The 17,707-nt window shown below is 37.4% G+C and overlaps 1 protein-coding gene across 1 annotated transcript in view; it reads left to right on the top strand.

Annotated features, from left to right (window-relative positions):
* TYMP (thymidine phosphorylase) overlaps positions 1 to 17,707 on the top strand; it is a 470,962-nt gene that overhangs the window by 135,442 nt on the left and 317,813 nt on the right. Inside the window, exon 2 of the mRNA XM_053716294.1 lies at positions 396 to 426. Within this exon, the coding sequence (XP_053572269.1) occupies positions 396 to 426 (31 nt within the window). The remainder of the gene's footprint in view (positions 1 to 395; positions 427 to 17,707) is intronic.

Below are 17,707 nucleotides of genomic sequence, written 5' to 3'. Positions count from 1 at the left end.
GAAGGGCTTAGGTTAAGTTTGGATTGGAGCTTATAGAGGGGTTTGGAATCGAATTTAATGTTGGTACTGAGAAGGGCTTAGGATAAATTTGTGTTGAAGTTCATTGAGGGGTTTGGGATAGAGCTTAGTGTGGGTACATAGAGAGGCTTAGGGTAAGTGTAGGTTAGAGTGTATGGGGGGTTTGGGATAGAGCTTAGTGTGGGTACAAAGAAGGGCTTAGGGTATGTTTAGGTTGGAGTTTATGGGGCTATGGGATAGAGCTTATTTTGGGTACAGAGATTGGCTAAGGGCAAATATAAAGTAGAGTTTTGAAGCTAATATACAGAGGTCTGATATAGCACAGTAATAGTAAATTATAGCTGCAGCAGTGATTATTGTCCTGTTTTTTCTTTCAGATGGCATTGGAGCTGCTTGCAGGATCTGGAGGTACGTTCTTCTAAGTGGTGTGTCCATGCTCTGGGGGTACACATGAGAGCATTTTACCTGTGGGTATGACTAGCAATGGGATACTATGTATATACTTTGTATACAATAAACATCTTTAATTGCAACGAGGATGTGTCTGCACCTTTTTCTCTTTTGATATATATGAGAGAAAAGAGAAACATGGTAGCAGCCCGAGTAATAATGGTGATGAAGAAGGTTTGTGCCCTATAAGATTCTCCTTGACAATGAATGATAATCCCTTATGTCCTATTGCACAGCTGGTCACTTTCCTGTTACCTGACCTTGTGGTATCAGACCATGCAGATGTGAGGCTCAGCCATGTATTTGGTCTAAGTAGCTACAGCTATCTTTGCTTAAGCTACCAAATGAATGAATGATAACAAAATATAAAAAGCCAGTTTCATGGATCCCTGGGAAGGTGTTGGGGCATTTTTAGCTTTAAGCTCCTGCCTCTCTTTGCTGAGCTTTTAGTTCTGTGGAACTGATGTCTCTCTGGGATATAGACAGGTGCTGGAGCAGAAATAAAAAATTCTGTCATACAAATTGGAGAAAACCCACAAAAAAAGAGACAAATATAAATATAAAACAGTACACACTAACGCCTAGATTACGAGTTTTGTCGGTAAGGCTGTGCAGTGTTAGCGAGCAGTTTATGCTCACCGCTCACTTGCAGACAACGCTGATATTACGGGTTTTTAGAAACCTGGTGTTAACCGCCAAAAAGTGAGCAAAGGGCAAAATTTAGCTCCACATCTCACCTCAATACCAGCGCTGCTTACGGTAGCGGTGAGCAGGTAAAACGTGCTCATGCACGATTTTCCCATAGGAGTCAATGGGGGAGAGCCGGCTGAAAAAACCCCCAACACCTGCAAAAAAGCAGCGTAAAGCTCCTTACGCAGCCCCATTGATTCCTATGGGGAAAATGCATTTATGTCTACACCTAATACCCTAACATGAACCCTGAGTCTAAACACCCCTAATCTTACACTTATTAACCCCTAATCCGCCGACACCTGCATTATATTATTAACCCCTAATCTGCCACTCCGGACACCGCTGCAACCTACATTATACTTATGAACCCCTAATCTGCTGCCCCCAACATCGCCAAACCCTACATTATATTTATTAACCCCTAATCTGCCACCCCCAATGTCGCCACAACCTAACTACATTTATTAACCCCTAATCTGCTGCCCACAACGTTGCCACCACTATAATAAACATATTAACCCCTAAACCTAAGTCTAAACCTAACACCCCCTAACTTAAATATAATTTAAATAAATCTAAATAAAATTACTACAATTACCTAAATAATTCCTATTTAAAACTAAATACTTACCTATAAAATAAACCCAAAGCTAGCTACAATATAACTAATAGTTACATTGTAGCTAGCTTAGGATTTATTTTTATTTTACAGGCAACTTTGTATTTATTTTAACTAGGTACAATAGTTATTAAATAGTTATTAACTATTTAATAACTACCTAGTTAAAATAAAGACAAACTTACCTGTAAAATAAAACCTAACCTAAATTACAATTACACCTAACACTACACTACATTTAAATTAATTATCTAAACTAAATACAATTAATTGCAATTTAAAAAAATTAGCTAAAGTACAAAAATAAACAAACACTAAATTACAGAAAATAGTAAAATAATTACAAGATTTTTAAACTAATTACACCTACTCTAATCCCCCTAACAAAATAAAAAAGCCCCCAAAATAAAAAAAGCCCTATCCTACACTAAATTACAAATAGCCCTTAAAAGGGCCTTTTGCGGGGCATTGCCCCAAAGTAATCCGCTCTTTTACCTGTAAAAAAAAGTACAAATACCCCCCAACATTAAAACCCACCACCCACACAACCAACCCTACTCTAAAACCCACCCAATCCCCCCTTTTAAAAAACACTAACCCCTTGAAGATCACCCTACCATGAGACGTCTTCACCCAAGCCGGGCAGAAGAGGTCCTCCAGACGGGCAGAAGTCTTCATCCAGACGGCATCTTCTATCTTCATCCATCCGGCGTGGAGCGACTCCATCTTCAAGACATCCGACGCGGAGCATCCTCTTCAGCCGACGACTGAATGAAGGTTCCTTTAAATGACGTCATCCAAGATGGTGTCCCTTCAATTCCGATTGACTGATAGAATGCAAGCTCAATCCTATTGGATGATTCTATTGTCTGATTGGAACATCCAACAGAATGCTAGCTCAATCCTATTGGCTGATTGGATCAGCCAATAGGATTGAAGTTCAATCCTATTGGCTGATTGCATCAGCCAATAGGATTTTTTCTACCTTAATTCCAATTGGTTGATAGAATTCTATCAGCCAATCGGAATTGAAGGGATGCCATCTTGGATGACATCACTTAAAGGAACCGTCATTTAGTAAGAAGATGTCAAATGAAGAGGATGCTCCGCGTCGGATGTCTTGAAGATGGACCCGCTCCGCGCCGGATGGATGAAGATAGGATTGAGCTTGCATTCTATTGTCTGATTGGAACATCCTATAGAATGCCAGCTCAATCCTATTGGCTGATTGGATCAGCCAATAGGATTGAAGTTCAATCCAATTGGCTGATTGCATCAGCCAATAGGATTTTTTCTACCTTAATTCCGATTGGCTGATAGAATTCTATCAGCCAATCGGAATTGAAGGGACGCCATTTTTGATGACGTCACTTAAAGGAACCTTCATTCAGTCGTCGGCCGTCGGATGAAGAGGATGCTCCACGTCGGATGTCTTGAAGATGGACCAACTACGCACCGGATGGACGAAGATAGAAGATGCCATCTGGATAAAGACTTCTGCCCATCTGGAGGACCTCTTCTGCCCAGCTTGGATGAAGACTTCTGCCCATCTGGAGGACCACTTCTGCCCGGTTGGGTGAAGACGTCTCACGGTAGGGTGATCTTTAATTGGTTAGTGTTAGGTTTTTTTAAGGGGATATTGGGTGGGTTTTAGAGTAGGGTTGGTTGTGTGGGTGGTGGGTTTTAATGTTGGATGTGATATTTGTACTTTTTTTTTTTTTTACAGGTAAAAGAGCTGACTACTTTTGGGCAATGCCCCACAAAAGGCCCTTTTAAGGGCTATTTGTAATTTAGTGTAGGGTAGGGATTTTTTTTATTTTGGGGGGCTTTTTTATTTTGTTAGGGAGATTAGAGTAGGTGCAATTAGTTTAAAAATCTTGTAATTATTTTATTATTTTCTGTAATTTAGTGTTTTTTTCGTACTTTAGATAACTTTTTTAAATTGTAATTAATTGTATTTAGTTTAGGTAATTAATTTAATTATAGTGAAGTGTTAGGTGTAATTGTAACTTAGGTCAGGTTTTATTTTACAGGTAAATTTGTCTTTATTTTAACTAGGTAGTTATTAAATAGTTAACAACTATTTAGGGTTTATTTTATAGGTAAGTATTTAGTTTTAAATAGGAATTATTTAGTTAATTGTAGTAATTTTATTTAGATTTATTGCAATTAGATTTAAGTTGGGGGGGTTAGGGTTAGACTTAGATTTAGGGGTTAATACATTTAATATAGTGGTGGCGATGTTGGAGGCGGCAGATTAGGGGTCAATAAATGAAGGTAGGTGTTGGCGATGATAGGGCAGGCAGATTAGGGGTTAATAATATTTAACTAGTGTTTGCGAGGTGGGAGTGCGGCGGTTTAGGGGTTAATATGTTTATTATAGTTGTGGCGATGTCCGGTTCAGCAGATTAGGGGTTACAAATCTTATTTTAGTGTTTGCGATGTGCGGGGGGGGGGGCTCGGTTTAGGGGTTAATAGGTAGTTTATGGGTGTTAGTGTACTTTTTAGCACTTTAGTTAAGAGTTTTATGCTATGGCGTTGTAGTGTAAAACTCTTAACTACTGACTTTTAAAGCGGTACCAGGCTTGACAGCAGGGGATTTACCGCTCACTTTTGGTCAGACTCGTAATACCAGCGCTATGCAAGTCCCATGGAAAATATAGGATACGCAATTGACGTAAGTGGATTTGCGGCATTCCCGAGTCTGGCCAAAAAAGTGAGCGGTGAGCCTGTAACATCAAGACTCGTAATACCAGCGGGCATTAAAAAGCAGCGTTGGGACCTCTCAACACTTATTATTATTATTATCGGTTATTTGTAGAGCGCCAACAGATTCTGCAGCGCTAATGCTGCTTTTTAACCCTAACGCACAACTCGTAATCTAGCCGTTTGGGTGCACTAACTATGGCGCATGAGCGATAAGGGGTTTATCGTGGTCTTAGCATGCATTGGAAGTAGCGTGCGTATTACAGGCTAAATGTAAACATATTTACTGGAGCGCAATTGAATTTGACGTGCGTTGTGTTATCGAGACTTCCGAGCTCTGGTTAACTGTTACACTCAACTAAAAAGTTGCACAAAAACATTATAATTGCATTTAAAAGTACAGTTACACTTATAATAACATCATTTTTAAAATTGCTATTAAAGGTTATAAGGGCTCAAAAATACGAGGACTCAGGAGTTCGAAAAAAAATGACTGCAAAGGGCTTTAACATTGAGATATATACATATATGGATAAATAAGTGTATGTATGTGTATATATATATATATTTATATGTGTGTGTGTGTACGTATGTATTTATGTATTTACATGTGTATATATGTACAGTATTTACAGACATATATACACATATAAATACATATATATATATTTATATGTGTGTACGTATTTATATGTGTATATATGAATTTACAGACATATATACACATATAAATACATATATATATTTATATGTGTGTACGTATGTATTTATGTATTTACATGTGTATATATGTACAGTATTTACAGACATATATACACATATAAATACATATATATATTTATATGTGTGTAAGTATGTATTTATGTATTTACATGTGTATATATGTACAGTATTTACAGACATATATACACATATAAATACATATATATATATTTATATGTGTGTACGTATGTATTTATGTATTTACATGTGTATATATGTACAGTATTTACAGACATATATACACATATAAATACATATATATATTTATATGTGTGTACATATGTATTTATGTATTTACATGTGTATATATGTACAGTATTTACAGACATATATACACATATAAATACATATATATATTTATATGTGTGTACGTATTTATATGTGTATATATGTATTTACAGACATATATATATATATTTATATGTGTGTACGTATTTATATGTGTATATATGTATTTACAGCCATATATACACATATAAATACATATAGTAACCAAATGTTGGGGGAAAGGGGAAAACAATAACTACAAACATCAAAGGAGAGTTTCTAGTGGCGCAACAATTAGTTCAATCCAATAAAAAGATGTTAGTGTATATAAATACGATAACAAATAGAAATATTTACACTTCTAATTCTAACGGAAGAAATATATATAAAAATGAGAGTGACTATGTAACAAAGTCAATCTATTGTGGTAACTTAATTATAGCGATACAATGTAATAATAGCTCTCAAAGCTGCCTATAAACATTAAATGACATGCATATTCTCAAATATCACATGCAGTAATGTGAATACATAAGATACTAAGAGCGTATCATAAATCAGATAGGGGTCTTATAAGATCTTAATAAAAAAGTGCTTAGTTGTATATTTGATAGAAGCCACTAATAGGTGGTGGACATCATATTTAAAATGCCAATAAGTTCAAAGTCACTTATTAAAGAATCTTCTTAGAAGAAATAATAATAAATGAAGTCTCTGTGCATCTTGCATTCAAATTAACTGCGGTTTGTTTCATATTGTACCAATAAATTTTCTTATAAAGGGACTGCTCCACAATTAGTATTAGGCTATTTGGATACAGTTAATATACTTAAAATTAGATAAATGATTTACAATTCTAAGAATTTGGGTACCCTTAGACAAAGCTATGGATTAGAGAGAACACATAAACAGATGTCAGAGAGGAATGAACTAGACTAAGAAATAGGGTATATATCCAATAAGTCTCTGTCCTGCGTAGTTCTAGCTCCCTATTTCCACCTCTTCTTCTTTCAGGAATAAATTCAATCACTGTCCCCCTTAGGCAGCTTGAATCTTTGTTGTGTTTTTTTAGATAGTGTGCCGAAAGGTTGTGGGACATGTCTCCTACCTCTATATTATTCAGATGTTCAGATAGTCTTTTTTTAAAAGGTCTTGTGGTGCGACCCACATACTGTAGGCCACACCCGCATTCCAATAAATAGACAACATTTTTTGTTTTGCAATTGTAAAGAGTGTTAATATCATAGCCTTTTTTAGTGGCTGTGGACACTATTTTCTTATTAGGCTTGCTTTTCATATAGTGGTGCTCACATACTAGACAATTGCGTCTATTGCATTTATAAAATCCCATTGTAGATTTACTTAGCCAATTCTTCTTTGCATCGGAATCTCCTTTTAAATAGCTGGGTGCCAATATAGTTTTAAGATTTAAATTTTTCCTGTAAATCACTCTGGGTACTGTTTCCGTTATCTCCTTAAGCACATCGTCCTTTTTCAGGATATTCCAATGCTTTTTTATTATATTTATGATTTCCACAGAGCCTTCATTATAAGTAGTTATAAAGTTAACCTTATTATTTTTCAAACCTGATCTCTGTATCTGTTTGGTTTTACCTGTATTTAGAAGGTTGGTTCTATCCATTGTCTCCACTCTATCTAGAGTGTTTTTTAATTTATATTTATTATATGCCCTTGCTATAAATCTTTCAGTGAGGTTCCTAGCTTCCTGGTCAACATCTTCCTTTCTGGAATAATTCCTCTTAATTCTTTGATACTGTCCCTTTGGGATGTTGTCAATCCATTTTCGATTGTGACCACTCTGGGCATGAAGATAGCCATTGCTATCTGTGCCTTTCTTATACAATTTAGTTTGTATAAATTGGTTCTCCTGAAAGAACATTACGTCCAGAAAATCTATCTTGGTGGTACTTCTTTTGCCTGTGAATGAAAGATTGTATTCATTTGTGTTGAGTTGTTCGATAAAGGTATTTAAGTCAACATCTGTCCCCTTCCAGATGAAAATAATGTCATCGATATATCTTCCCCAGATAACTATGTTAGGAAGAAATACATTATTTTACCAAATTGTTTCCTCTTCCCATGCCCCCATGTACAAATTGGCATAGCTGGGGGCAAACTTAGTCCCCATTGCCATGCCATTTATTTGGAGGAAATAATTATCCTCAAACAGAAAAAATTCCTTTCCAAAATAAACTTAGCTGAATTTAGTATAAACCTCTGATGTTTTTTTTGATAAAGATGTTTTTATTTTTAGCCAATAATCTAATGTCTTTATGCCCTTATCATGGAGTATCTTGGTATAAAGGGCACTCACATCCAGTGTTACCCAGATGTAGCCTTCCTCCCATTTGATTTTATAAAAATTTTCCATTGTATCTGGAGTGTCTCTTAAAAAGGACTTCATGGTTGGCACCAGGGGTTGTTAGAAGATGTCTATGTATTCAGACAATCTTGACGTCAAGGAGTCTATCCCTGAGACTATAGGTCTTCCCGGGGGATTGTCCAGATTTTTATGGACTTTGGGAAGATGGTAGAATATCGCCGTTGTAGGTGTATCATACCTAAGGTATTTGAATTCTTCCTCAGGTGTATCATTCCTAAGGTATTTGAATTCTTCCTCATTTAGTATGCCCTGGTGTTTCGCATCATCTAGTAGATATCTGTATTCTGTTAAATAGATCTTTGTTGGATTTCCCACAAGTTTTCTGTAAGTGTTCACATCATACAGCATACAATAGGCTTCTCTAAGATAATCTTCTCTATTTTGAATTACCATACCTCCCCCCTTATCTGCTTCACGAATTATGATGTTTTTGTCCTTCTCTAGGTTTTTTATAAATTCCTTATCTTTTTTGTCCATATTGTCCTTTTTTATTTTATAATTTTTGCACAGGGCATTGAAATCTTCCTGTACCATTTTTGAGAATACTGGTATACAGTTACCTTTCGAATGAACCAGAAAGAATGTAGATCTTGGCTTCAGATCTGTATGAGTTACTTTGTCCCGTTCCAATTGTTGAGACTCATCCATCCTTCTAGGGATGTCAATATTTTCATCCTCAAGAGAAATTAGGATATTGAGTGTATCCCCCTGCCCTTTATTTGTATATTATTAGAATGATTGTTATAATAATATTTTTCTTCACGTCCCACTCTTGGGTTAAAATGGAGCTGGTTTGATCTTCCATCACTATTGTATTGTTGGTGACTTCTTTGATCAAACCCATTGGAGTATCTTTCATTGTAGTAACCTGAATTTTCTCGCGGTTTCCTCCATTTATGGTGGTTCCTATCTGAGAACCTCCTGGTATCACTATTCTTTTTGTTTTTATTTTTATTTTCATTAATATTCATATGTGATACCTGCCTGCTCCTCGCACCTACTGTTTGGATTGTATCCATGTTTTCTGTGCTCATATTTTTTATGCTCTCATTCAATTCCCTATATTGTTGGTTAACTGAGAAGTTGGGTGAATCTATTTGCAACCAAATAAAAACATCCTCATCTTTATATGGAGTCTTAGGTGGATTACCATTCCAAATGTTCACATCATCATTCTTTTCCATTTCTATTTTGTTAAGATTATAGTCTCTCTAAAATTTACTAAATTTTTTAAGATTCTACTATTTTGTCAAATCTCTCAATCTTTAATTTATTTTCTTTGTCTAGTTCACTATAATACACGTCCCCTCTAAAGGGATTTAGTTTTTCCCGAATCTCTTTTATCTGTTCTCCCAGAGTTTGTAATTTCTTATTTCTGAATCTAATTAAAATATCTATAAATCTTAAAAAGCATTCCTCCAAAGCAGTATCCCATTCAGTTAGCAATTCCACCTCAGTGCTGTCTATTATAGATTTTTTCTCTAGTTTTAGTCCCTTTTGTATTAATTTATATTTATTATACCTTTCTAGATTATTGCTATCATGCCAGTTTAGGATCTGCTTGCAGCTTAATTTTCCTAGTTCAAAAAATAGTTGTTTGGGATCAACTGTACATATTTCTTCTTGATGTTCTAAGACTTCTTCAGTGATTGTTAGGTTTCTTGATCTCTTACTAGGATCAAAATAATTTCCATATTCTAATTCCTCCATTGGAGGACACCAAGGAATATAACAAAAAGTTATAAAGAATGTAAAAGATGAGTATCAGATACATTTAGTTGTTGTTATATTAGATAGAACAAACAACACAGAAGAACACCAATTTAGGTATGCTGGGTTGTGTAACCTGCTGCCTCCTATTAGGGAAAATAATGTAGGTAGAAAAGATGTGTATAGGGATGGCGCTGTATACAACCCAGATGTAGAACCAAGTGATATTCAAAGGTAAAGCCCTAGAAATCCTATCATAGGTGATGAGAATCCCTATATACTAATCACCAGATAGAAAGAATTATAGTAACCAAATGTTGGGGGAAAGGGGAAAACAATAACTACAAACATCAAAGGAGAGTTTCTAGTGGCGCAACAATTACTTCAATCCAATAAAAAGATGTTAGTGTATATAAATACGATAACTAATAGAAATATTTACACTTCTAATTCTAACGGAAGAAATATATATAAAATTGGAAAATGAGAGTGACTATGTAACAAAGTCAATCTATTGTGGTAACTTAATTATAGCGATACAATGTAATAATAGCTCTCAAAGCTGCCTATAAACATTAAATGACATACATATTCTCAAATATCACATGCAGTAATGTGAATACATAAGATACTAAGAGCGTATCATAAATCAGATAGGGGTCTTATAAGATCTTAATAAAAAAGTGCTTAGTTGTATATTTGATAGAAGCCACTAATAGGTGGTGGACATCATATTTAAAATGCCAATAAGTTCAAAGTCACTTATTAAAGAATCTTCTTAGCAGAAAAAATATATAAACGTTTTCATCTATAGACTGTTAAGCCAATACGATAACAGCTGGATGTTACTGCTCCCTTTGGGAGTCTACTTACACTCCTTCACCTCAATCCTATGAGGTAAGTGCCGCGCAGTGCAAGGGGAATCCCTTGGGATCACAGATGAAAGTCATCTCTCGAAATCTTTAAAACCCACTGCTTCTCTTCCAAAAACCGTCTCCAGGCATATAAGGCATAAGAACACATAGAGGAAAATAATAGTGCAACCCTGTATCAAATAGTTACACCATTTATTAGAATACCAAATTTGTGCTTACAATAAAAGACCTCAATATCATATGAGGTAATTAAAAACATGTAATGCCTTATCAGACATATGGAGTACAATATTGTCCTTCATTTGAAGAGGAGAGCACTGTGTGCAAACGTGTAGAAGGTATCCTGATGCATTTCGAAGGGGATCACTGGTTTAAACCCTTCTTCCTCAGAGGCTATCACCGTTTGCCATTCTAAGTTGGTTTAAAAAGTTTTCCCGGGGCGGCGGCATGCCCCCTTTTGATCGTCATTCATTGGTTTCTAGTTTGGGCTATTGCATAGGATATCACGTGGTGTTTCATTCAGTTCATTGGCTAAAAAATGTATAACCCTTCTAAATGCAAATTACAATATTTTACATAGTAATAAAAATAGATACATGTTAATAATTTAAACATCCTATGAAAATAATAACAATTATAGTATTTGTGACATCCAAGGCGCTTATATACCCCTCTTGTTTGTACACACGTGATAATAAAAGCATTGCTTATTTCATCTTAAGCGTAACTTAAAACTATATTGGCACCCAGCCAATTAAAAGGACATTCCGATGCAAAGAAGAATTGGCTAAGTAAATCTACAATGGGATTTTATAAATGCAATAGACGCAATTGTCTAGTATGTGAGCACCACTATATGAAAAGCAAGCCTACTAAGAAAATAGTGTCCACAGCCACTAAAAAAGGCTATGATATTAACACTCTTTGCAATTGCAAAACTGAAATGTTGTCTATTTATTGGAATGTGGGTGTGGCCTACAGTATGTGGGTCGCACCACAAGACCTTTTAAAAAAAGACTATCTGAACATCTGAATAATATAGAGGTAGGAGACATGTCCCACAACCTTTCGGCACACTATCTAAAAAAACACAACAAAGATTCAAGCTGCCTAAGGGGGACAGTGATTGAATTTATTCCTGAAAGAAGAAGAGGTGGAAATAGGGAGCTAGAACTACGCAGGACAGAGACTTATTGGATATATACCCTTAAAACACTGGCTAAAAATAAAAACATCTTTATCAAAAAAAAACATACTAGTTTATACTAAATTCAGCTAAGTTTATTTTGGAAAGGAATTTTTTTCTGTTTGAGGATAATTATTTCCTCCAAATAAATGGCATGGCAATGGGGACAAAGTTTGCCCCCAGCTATGCCAATTTGTACATGGGGGCATGGGAAGAGGAAACAATTTGGCAAAATAATGTATTTCTTCCTAACATAGTTATCTGGGGAAGATATAACGATGACATTATTTTCATCTGGAAGGGGACAGATGTTGACTTAAATACCTTTATCGAACAACTCAACACAAATGAATACAATCTTTCATTCACAGGCAAAAGAAGTACCACCAAGATAGATTTTCTGGACGTAATGTTCTTTCAGGAGAACCAATTTATACAAACTAAATTGTATAAGAAAGGCACAGATAGCAATGGCTATCTTCATGCCCAGAGTGGTCACAATCGAAAATGGATTGACAACATCCCAAAGGGACAGTATCAAAGAATTAAGAGGAATTATTCCAGAAAGGAAGATTTTGACCAGGAAGCTAGGAACCTCACTGAAAGATTTATAGCAAGGGCATATAATAAATATAAATTAAAAAACACTCTAGATAGAGTGGAGACAATGGATAGAACCAACCTTCTAAATACAGGTAAAACCAAACAGATACAGAGATCAGGTTTGAAAAATAATAAGGTTAACTTTATAACTACTTATAATGAAGGCTCTGTGGAAATCATAAATATAATAAAAAAGCATTGGAATATCCTGAAAAAGGACGATGTGCTTAAGGAGATAACGGAAACAGAACCCAGAGTGATTTACAGGAAAAATTTAAATCTTAAAACTATATTGGCACCCAGCTATTTAAAAGGAGATTCCGATGCAAAGAAGAATTGGCTAAGTAAATCTACAATGGGATTTTATAAATGCAATAGACGCAATTGTCTAGTATGTGAGCACCACTATATGAAAAGCAAGCCTACTAAGAAAATAGTGTCCACAGCCACTAAAAAAGGCTATGATATTAACACTCTTTACAATTGCAAAACAAAAAATGTTGTCTATATATTGGAATGCGGGTGTGGCCTACAGTATGTGGGTCGCACCACAAGACCTTTTAAAAAAAGACTATCTGGGCGGAGCCAGCAACCACACTGATCGGTCGTGTATTGTAGGAGCTCCTCACATAAAATGCCCATATAACTTTGTTTCTCTGTTTACATTTAAGCCACTTTGCCCTGGGGTCACAAATTATATTCCTCTGACTCTGGACCTTTAATTTTGTCATTTCTGAGCGGCCCTTACATTCCTCAGCATTAGCAGCTATGCGGCCATACAGCAGAGTATCGCTGTGATACGGAGTCATACTTTAAGCGGCTGCCTTGATTACCTGCACCAGACGGACACCTCAATCTGCCGCACAAATAGAGAACCTGCCTGACACCTCCTACGGCTCACCCGGAGGACCCTAGGTACAGCGGTGCACTCGGTGAGCTCCCTCTCGACATAACTCAGCGCTCTTCAAAGAGAAGGTCTCCTGCGCAACTGTCCGCCTCAAGTCCGGGTAAGAGACATTCAGTTTGTCTACACATAATACACCGGACACTTGTGGCTGAGGGGACAGACCGGAGCTCTCCCTTAGATACCCACCAACAGTTGTAACAGAGGGCTTATACAGTGATAGATTTTTGGCGCGAATAGACGCCATTTTACCAGCCTCCTTGTTACCGCTGGGGAAGTGGCCCCTTTGCTCATTTCAGACATTTCAGACATCTGGTTACCGGGACATAGTGGGGGCTAGTCAATTCAAATAACCACACACCATACCACACAAAAGTGCCTGCCATAGTGGTTTGTTTGAAACAATTTCAGGGCATAAAGCTTTTAACGATCCCCAGCAGCCATAAACTCTGCAAAATACAGCTGGCTCAAAAACAGCTAACACAGCACACCAAAAAGAGGGATTTGTTTGCATGACAATTGGCACATAAACTGCATCTTGCAAGGCTACGCATCACCCTTGTTAATCATACATAGTTTGCTTTAACGAGCTCCTGATGGGGCAGAGAGAGGGAGAGGTGATGTAATAACAAGGAAAGGAAACCCCCTGCAGCATATCCCTCTCTGTTCTCTTTTTTTTATATCTCTTCTGTGTGTATGTGCAACTGAACAGTTCTCTCTCCCCTTCATTTCCTGCTGCCTGAGATATCAGCAGGTCATATCCCAACTCCCTTTTCCGACTCCGTCCAGTGAGGACACCTTCCCTGGGGCAGAGAGAGCGTTTAGCAATCATCTTAGCTTTGCTTCTGAGTGTTTGGCGAAGACCTAGAAATAGGAAATAAAGAAGATGTAGATACCTGAGATGCACTGTGCTGAGACGGTCTGACATGGACAATTACAGCTAACCCTATATCCATTATTGCATCACTTGTGGTGTCTTCGCCTTTCACCTACTTCTATTATAAAGATGATAAGTTTGCAGAACTGCTCACATAAGCTATGAAAGGCGAGGCACCCAGTATCTACTAAACATGTCTGCAGGGAGTGAAGAGCAATAGAGAGGGCGCAGTAGTGATAAAGCATACCATAATACTCAGCGGAGGTCTAGGGGAATTGGAGCCTCTCCAAAGAGAAAAGAAGGAAATTTAACAACGCCTGTTGGATACTTAGAAGCCACAAAAACAAAAGTAGTAAAGAATAGCCGGTTTATCAACATACACATTATGGCTACGAGAAAAGGATCCAAGGGAGACAAAAGTCTAAAATCCTTATCAGTAGACACCTTCTTTAAAACTTCTAAGATCTCCAAATCTCAAGAAACTGCCCAGACGGAAATTGAGGAAGATATAGATTCTGAAAATGAGGAGGAAATTGCAGAATTAACCCCTGTAACTAAAGCAGACTTGCAAGGCCTGGTATCCAAACAAGATATAGCTTCTAATTTTGAGAAATTGTGGGAGAAGATGGATAGCTTCCAAACTACAGTCACTAACAGTCTTACGGACATTAAAACAGAGATACTAGAGTTGGGAACCCGAGTAGATTCCCTAGAAACAGCCACAGAGGAAATGGGGGAAGAAATTACAACAGTCTCCCAAACTCTTGACTCGCACAGCCAACACATACAAGATCTAGAAGAAAAAATTGAAGATCTGGAGAATCGGAGCAGACGCTCCAACATTAGGCTCAAAGGTATCCCTGAGTCAATTGGAGCAGAAGATTTACACAGTTATCTCCAGCAATTATTCCATGCTATACTGGGAGGACCGATAGATTCTGAGTGCCCAATAGAAAGAGCACATAGAGCCCTTAAAGCAAAGCCCAAACCAGATCAACCACCAAGGGACGTTATAGTTAAGCTCTTACGGTTCCCTGATAGAGAAAAGATTCTATTGGCTGCTAGAAACAATCCCACATTCAAGTTCCAGGGCAATATTATCCAGTTCTTCCAGGACCTTTGCATTAAAACACTACAGAGGAGATATGCGCTGAAACCTCTCACTCTTCTCCTGAGGAAAAATAATATCCCCTACAGATGGGGCTTCCCCTTCGCGCTGCAAGTGATGGGAAATGGTAAAATGTTTACTATAAAAGCCACTGATGAGATCCCAGAAATCTGCAAGCTCCTAGACTTGGAACCACCAGACATCTTGGGGGAGGATTCGGCATCTACTTCCTCTGCTGTATCGTCACTAAGGGTGAAACCCCAAAGACCAAAATGGAAAAAAGTGACTAACAAAAAGAAATCCAAAACATGAGATGTCCAGGCAGTACATGAGTGCCTTGGACGAGAGTATCTATTCTTTTTACCGCATTCTGTGACCTGCCCTCAGACCTAGGTGTTGATGAAAATGGCCGGGAGGCCGACTAAAACTCAGACACACAAGATAGGTCTGGGACTCTTCATTAGGTGCAAGTGATGCAAAGTTGAAACTCCATGTCGGAACTGCACAGTACAGGTTTTATGTGCTGGTTTCGATATATTTGCATTCAATTGTTTGATTGTTCTTTACTGTTGTGTTATTTTATTTGTTTGTTTATACTATTAATATCTCAATGCATGCTATGTTGTATAACTGTATTAAGCTCGTCTTGTGGAAATGTTCTACAAGGTTGTAGGAAAAGAAGAAAACAGCTAGAGAGACGGAGTAGGAAGAGGGAAATTAACTGGCTTCTACTTTCAGGCTATAAATTTAGATACCGGAGCTTAGGGGGAGGTTTACCGTCTGGGGTCCCTGCTGCCAAAGGTAGGATTGAGAGGAAATGTTGGTGCAAAAATTGTGATGGGTATTCCTAAGATAGTTTTGATCTCGCACAATGCGAGAGGCCTAAACACTGATGTTAAAAGGAGGACAGCCATGTCACATTATAGACGATTGAAAGCTAATGTTATTTATCTTCAGGAGACTCATTTCCTGAAAGATACTATCCCCAAGTATTGGGCAAGAGACTACTCAAAGCAGTATCACTCTGCCTTAAACTCCAAAAAGAGAGGGGTCTCTATCCTTATACACTCATCATTACCCTTTACCCATAGAGAGACTATATCTGATAAGGAAGGTAGATACCTTTTAGTGTTTGGGTGCTTAGGGGGTATAGAGATTCTTCTATGCAATATATACGCCCCAAATGAACAACAAGATACATTTTTTACTGTCATTTCGAATTTGCTAACTGACTGGTCTAGATTAAGAATAATCCTGGCAGGGGACTTTAACATTGACCTACAATCACTGACTAGACAAACAATTAACCAACAATCTAAGAAAAAACAGAGACAGAAGAGTATTGCTAAAAACATCCTAGACACCTTAACTCAACATACACTACAGGACACATGGTGGGTAAGACACGGTGGGCTAGGAGACACTACATTTTATTCAGCACCACACGATAGCTACTCAAAAATAGACTACGTATTTACTAGCCAGATATTGCAACCAGCAATACATTCCTTAGATATTCACCCATGTGTCTGGTCAGATCACTCTCTGACAGCGCTTACTTTGGGAGACCTAGCGGACCCTAAGAGAACTAGGACATGGACATACGATGCGTCTAGCACCAAACACCCACACGTCAAGAGCAGGATTTTACATAGCCTACAAGAATATTGGAAAATTAATGTTGGGACCACAGAAAACACAGCTATACCCTGGGCGGCGCATAAGGCGGTGATTAGGGGAGTCCTAATTAAAGAAAAGACGCTACATAAAAAAAAGAACAACGACCTTATTAATCAACTGAATACTGAAATTGCCACATTAGAAACATCACATAAATCAAATCACTCTAGAGCCACACTCACCAAGCTAGTTGAAAAAAAGCAAACTCTACAATCTATATTGAATGGGCACTCCATAAAAGCTGCACATAGACTGAAGACAAATTATTTTATCTTTGCCAATAAGCCTGACAAATATCTAGCAAAAAAACTTAGAGACAACTACCAATCCCTTTCTATTCCATGCATTCAGACACCGACAGGCCAGACCACTACTCATCCACAGGACATTGTTGACACGTTTGCCAAATTTTACCAGATATTATATGATGGCACGAAAGTGCAGCATAATCCAGAGACGAAAGAGGCTTTTAACTCTTTTGTGGACAAGGCGAACTTGCCAATGATAACTGAAGAAGACAGAATTAATCTTAATGCTGAGATCACAAGAGCTGAGGTGATAGCGGCTATAAAAGACCTTAGGCCTGGTAAGGCCCCGGGACCAGATGGATTCCCGGGGGAGTACTATAAGGCGTTTAGGGAAGTCCTGGTGCCACATTTGATAACGTTTGCAAATCACATTATGGAAGGGAGACCAATACCAGAAGAACTTCTTAGAGCCAAAATTGTGGTGATACCAAAACAAGGGAAAAACCTTAATTTATGTAGCAGCTACAGGCCTATCTCCCTTATTAATCAAGATGTTAAGATAGTGACAAAAATCCTGGCCAACCGACTCAAACATAT

The sequence above is a fragment of the Bombina bombina genome, chromosome 6, assembly GCF_027579735.1.
Source record: "Bombina bombina isolate aBomBom1 chromosome 6, aBomBom1.pri, whole genome shotgun sequence".
Classification (NCBI taxonomy): Eukaryota; Metazoa; Chordata; class Amphibia; order Anura; family Bombinatoridae; genus Bombina; species Bombina bombina.
The sequence above is the reverse complement of the archived record's forward strand: the minus strand, read 5'-3'. Positions and strand labels throughout refer to the sequence as shown.